Source organism: Chondrus crispus, genomic scaffold, assembly GCF_000350225.1.
Source record: "Chondrus crispus Stackhouse genomic scaffold, scaffold_197, whole genome shotgun sequence".
NCBI lineage: Eukaryota > Rhodophyta > Florideophyceae > Gigartinales > Gigartinaceae > Chondrus > Chondrus crispus.
Genome location: NW_005179065.1, coordinates 1 through 5,064, shown reverse-complemented (window position 1 = coordinate 5,064; position 5,064 = coordinate 1). Strand labels below are relative to the sequence as shown.

General features: G+C 52.1%; 2 protein-coding genes; one reads left to right on the top strand and one right to left on the bottom strand.

Annotated features, from left to right (window-relative positions):
- The first annotated feature begins 112 nt into the window (after positions 1–112).
- CHC_T00003569001 (hypothetical protein) lies at positions 113–2,542 on the top strand. Its single transcript, XM_005714787.1, has 5 exons — positions 113–145; positions 211–1,250; positions 1,302–1,488; positions 1,570–2,112; positions 2,237–2,542. The coding sequence occupies exons 1-5, from the start codon at positions 113–115 to the stop codon at positions 2,540–2,542; spliced, it is 2,109 nt and encodes a 702-aa protein (XP_005714844.1).
- A 62-nt stretch (positions 2,543–2,604) lies between these two features.
- On the bottom strand, positions 2,605–3,261 carry CHC_T00003568001 (hypothetical protein). XM_005714786.1 is given in 4 exon segments: positions 2,605–2,839; positions 2,840–3,024; positions 3,150–3,243; positions 3,244–3,261. The coding sequence occupies 2 exon segments, from the start codon at positions 3,241–3,243 to the stop codon at positions 2,840–2,842; spliced, it is 279 nt and encodes a 92-aa protein (XP_005714843.1). The 5' UTR covers positions 3,244–3,261; the 3' UTR covers positions 2,605–2,839.
- Between the last annotated feature and the right edge of the window lie 1,803 nt (positions 3,262–5,064).

The window sequence follows — 5,064 nt, the reverse complement described above, 5'->3', positions numbered from 1 at the left end:
CCCGATCGCGACTCCGTCGATCCCGACCTGCTGGACGACGGCCCGCAGCAGTACGTCAACCCGTCGCTGGACGCGCGGCGCCCCGCTGCGGCCCCGCCGGGCGGCGTGTCCAATGCCGAGGTCCTCGAGCTCGTCAAGCTCAACAGCCTCAGCAGCGACGCCACCAAGGAGCTGCCCACCCCGCCCGAGATGAACGTCGTCCTGCTCAAGCACCAGCGCCAGGCCCTCGCCTGGATGCAGGACCGCGAGAGCGACGCACACGACAAGCCCGCGGGGCACCCGCGCGGCGGCATCCTCGCCGATGACCAGGGCTTCGGCAAGACCCTGTCCGTCATCTCGCTCATGATCACCAACCAGCCCCCGATGAGGGACGGCGCCACCCGCCCCCCGGCATGGGGGAACCTCGTCATCTGCCCGACCTCCATCATGCACCAGTGGGCCTCCGAGCTCGACGCCCGCATCGACGCTCCGTACAAGCCGCGCGTCCTCGTGTATCATGGCGCGAAGAGGCCGAAGGATCCCTACGTCCTGGTCAAGTACGATGTTATCGTCACTTCGTACGGCATGGCGAGGCAGGAGTATCCAAAGGTGCTGGAGCGCGATAAGGATAGGGTGCCTATCCGCAGACGGAAGAAGGGGCCGCTGTACAGGCTCAAATGGTTCCGTGTCATTCTGGACGAGGCTCAGGCTATCAAGAATCACCGGGGCGATACTTTTAGCGCGTGCACGCTGCTCCAGGCTGATCGACGCTGGTCTTTGAGTGGTACCCCGATTCAGAACACCGTCGACGACATCTATTCTCAGTTTTTGTTTATTCGATACTTTCTGGTTGCGGACTATTCCGAGTGGCGACGGAAGTATAAAAGGCCGCTTGAGTCTTCGAGGGGTTCCAGAGAGGCGCTCTTTAAACGCTTCCAGGCAACGCTCGGGGTTGTGCTACTGCGGAGAGCGAAGAGTGACAAGATTGATGGAAAGCCAGTCATCGAACTACCAAAGAGAATCGTCACCCTGCGGGAACTCGAGTTCAGCAAGATAGAGCGTGACTACTACCAGGCCCAAGAGGACCGAGCCGTCGAAGCTATGGCGAGATTTGGCATCCGAGAGGGATTTACGACTGCCCTAACCATTCTCCTGCGTCTGCGGCAAGCATGTGGGCATCCAGATTTGTGTGATTGGGGTGGAGATAGGAATTTTAACTTTTCTGAAGAAGAATTGGATGCAGTCGACAGGAGGATGATGACCAGCTCTCTGTTCAAGGCGCTTCCGCCTGACATTCAAGAAAGACTCGGCGTAGAGTTGAGTCCTGGGACGGAGGTGCAGCAAACGTGTCCAATTTGCATAGAGTTTATCACTGAAAACGGAGTTGTCACCAAGTGTGGGCACGTGTTTTGCACACCGGATTTTGATCAGTGGAACCGTAACAATGATAGCTGCCCTAGTTGCCGCGCGGGTCTGGGCGCAGAGAATGAGATAATGTCCCTGGCTGAGGTCCGGAAAGAGGTCCACGCTTTAGATCGAATGAAAAGGAAGCTGGAGGCCGTAGAGGTGGGTGCCCCAGTTAAAGCAGAGACCAAGCCGGCAAAACTCGAGATCACAATTGGTGGCAAGCGAAATCCTGGAGACTCTTTTGACGAGTCGCCAACCAAGCGGCGATGCAAAGGCGAGAAAAACGCCGTCGCCGTCGACTTCGGCAACGAGAGTTCTGCGAAAAAGGAGCTAAAATTCGAGGACGTCATGGAAGAAGGCAATAGCGAAGATGCGCTCGAAGACGGGGAAAAGCAACCCTTGTCTTCAACTAAGATTATGGCGTTTCTATCTGAATATGACACTATTCTCAATGCCACAGAAGACAAGGTTTTGTGCTATTCTCAGTGGACGAGAATGTTAGATCTTGTGGAGGATGAAGTCCTTCAGCGAGGCCACGAGTACGTGCGCCTAGATGGAACCATGTCACCGCACCAGCGAAGTGCGGCGATTAACACATTTAACACAAAGGACAAGTGTCGACTATTTCTGATCTCCATGCAGGCTGGGTCGACCGGGCTTAATCTCACAGCTGCGAACCGAGTATTTTTGTTGGATTCGTGGTGGAATCCAACAGTTGAAGAACAGGTGCGTAAGAAGCGACTGCGTGCGATGTGTAGATATTGGTGGCCGTTGATTATGTGCATGACAGTATCTAACTGTTTGTTATTCATTTGTTTTGTGTGTTACCATGAATTGTCGATGGACGAAGGCAATCGATCGCGCCCATCGTATCGGTCAACGAAAAGACGTGGACGTTGTCCGATTCAAGATCCATAATTCTGTCGAGGATAAAATTTTAGCGCTTCAGGAGAGGAAGCGAGAGCTCATCAATGGAGCACTAGGTGTGGAAGGGTTGAAGACGATGGGACGAAGGCGGTTGACGTTCCGAGACGTGATGAGCCTTTTCACCGATGTCGCAAGCAACGTAGCTGCCCGTGCTGGGGCTGCCCAGAATACCGAGTTGCAAAACTTCGCCCACATCGTGCAGGACGCGCAGCTCGATATGGGCTTGTAGTTTTGCCGGCCTGTGCATTCACGTGCGTCCGCTTTGAAGGGTAACCCTACCGCGCATGATGATGACATGATAAATCCGTTTAATTGAATACAGTTCCGCATGAAAGGCTGCCGTAAATTTGTGCTTTAGCTTGCCTGCGCGGAAGACAAGTAGAGGTGCCACGATGTGGCTCGCTAGAAGAATTAAATGCATTCTCGGAAAAAAACCGGAACGACCACTTCTGTCCGTCGATTTGACAGCATAGTTAACCTTTCGGGATGGGAAGGGATGCAGAGTTTGCAAGAGATAGAACACTTGTTAGCAAATGGTGTCGACGGATGGGGCTCGCGCGAAACGGTAGAAACAAAAGATGGCATCCACGACTCTCCGTGACTTACCTAGTAGAATGCTGTTGACTGGAATATGAATCAATCGCACGAAGAAGCCGATGAAACCCATCACGGCGAAGCCGATGGCGGTGGCCGAGGAAATCTTGATAAACTCTAGAATTTCGCATGTTGAAGATGAACATTCGTTGCCCCAGGTCTGTCTGTCAGTATTACGTTATTGGGTTGTTTGCGATTGGCGGCGCAGTGGGATGGGAGCGATGGGATTCGTGATTACCTACCTTTCCTGTCTGGTTTGTTGCACCGACGAACAAGGCGCACGGAATCAATCATAAAGCCGTGGAGAGGTTCGCTCACGCTCTTTGCGGCGTCCATCTTGCGATAAGTTGTGAGATGTTGACTGTGGACGGAAGGGGCCGAGGAAGTGGCGAGGTTGAAGTGTGAACTGTTGCAGACGAGAGAGGTGATATATTGGCAGTGGGGAAAAGGGTGGGCCTGAAATGAATGTAAATAGGGGTTGATATGCTCTGCGATCCAAAACGCGATCCTGGCTGGCACTGCCAGGCACAGTCCTGTTGACTTGAAAAGCCTGAAAGTGTTTGAAACCTATCGAAAATAATACGTTCTCATTGGATTGTCTTCACGAAAAGGGACCCCAAACTCCTCCAATTTGGGAAAGTTTGAGCGCAAAATGCGAGGAGTTATCAAGTTGACTGACGATAAGCGCAGTGCTCAATATTGTATTTACAGTGTGTTACACTGTAAATACATGTAAATGACATCATGCGGGGCATGCTTACATGTGTATATTACATTGCTGTATCGACGCGTAATCTGGCAGCTTTGAACACCATAGAGATTGCATCTCCTTGATCCGACTCAAAACTCTTTCTCAAAGTAAACGTCCTTACCAGGAGCTATCTTGAGAGTCTGCTCGCTGTTCTACTATACTGATGACTCTGGTGTTGCAGTCGATGAAGATTCGCTGCCCCGCGACCACGCCATTTTTCTCGGCAGTCTGCCCTGTAGAAAGCATCTTGAGCATCTCAAAGGGAAACATGGAGCAGACAAGTGTACAGCAAATGCGGGCCAGTTTCAGTTCCTCTCACACTTAAATCCCAGGAATTCAAAGTTGTCTCATTCAAAGGTGCCGTCTCAACCGAAACCTGTGAAGCTGCGGTTACCGTCAATTGCAGTGTTGTAAATTCATAGAATCTGCAGGCATCCCCCAACTACTTGATGCGCGGGGTTCTGGATAGCGAAGTCTCGCTCACCCCGGAGAATCGCAACATATGCGGTAAGCGACTACCAGGCCGTCTTCTTCCTATGGTTACGGATGTACACAAAGGATGAAACAACTTGACAGAAAGCAGCGGGGAGAGAGCTGAACTTTGAAAAGTCTAAATTCATGGCAGCAGTTACATTCTCGATTCGACGAAAGGGGAGTGGGAAGAGGTGAGGGCCTAAGATACGTCTGGGAGAGGCTGAATAGGCATGCTGCCGAGGCCACGTGAAACTGCGAATCATTGGGCGCTGGCAACTTCTGCCGAGGGGAGCATTGGAGGCTCAAATTTGAGTGCTGGCATATCTCTGATGGACCTTCAACGAACAAAGCCAGGCATGTTTGCAAGGGTCATTAAAAATTTGGCTCTACAGTGGGTTTACAACAGCAACCGCGCGACGCTAAAGACCTCGTCTGGGAAGTAATAAGAATAAGCGTAACAGTGATGGATCTCCTTTAAGCGTGGATTGGTGCCACCTTCTGCGCCTTGATATGAGGCCACTGCACATCCGTACATATCACGTTCTGTACTGTACAAGTCTGTGCTCCAGAAAGCAAAACCGAATATGCTTGTGGATCGTATGAATGTGGTGGGAGAATGCGTCCAGCTCGCGCATACCGTATGTGGGCGTCCACTGCTGTCATCCGAAGTTGCCGCCTAAGAGGTACAGTACAGAAGTTTGGCATGAGGGCCAAGATCGCCCGTGTATGAGCGAGAGCGTTTGTACAGTATCTTGTGTTCTCGTTGCGCAGAAGCATACAGTATGCCGAAAATACCACTATCCGCCATCATGTACAGTGACGCACAGTATGTCGAATGCGCCATTCGGCACGTGGGGCACTCATCGGGCTAAGCGCTGTCCACAAGCGCCATATAGACGTTTCCATGATCATCGGGGCAACAAGGGGGGGGG

Excerpts from the sequence above, each read along its gene's own strand:
- CHC_T00003569001 (XM_005714787.1), top strand. The coding sequence starts at position 113 with ATGCCGAGGTCCTCGAGCTCGTCAAGCTCAACA. Across the intron at positions 146-210 it reads CGAGCTCGTCAAGCTCAACA|CACCAGCGCCAGGCCCTCGC; the intron begins GCCTCAGCAGCG and ends GTCCTGCTCAAG. Across the intron at positions 1,251-1,301 it reads AGGATGATGACCAGCTCTCT|TCCTGGGACGGAGGTGCAGC; the intron begins GTTCAAGGCGCT and ends CGTAGAGTTGAG.
- CHC_T00003568001 (XM_005714786.1), bottom strand. The coding sequence starts at position 3,243 with ATGGACGCCGCAAAGAGCGTGAGCGAACCTCTCCACGGCTTTATGATT. Across the intron at positions 3,025-3,149 it reads CAACAAACCAGACAGGAAAG|AGTTTATCAAGATTTCCTCG; the intron begins GTAGGTAATCAC and ends GCGAAATTCTAG.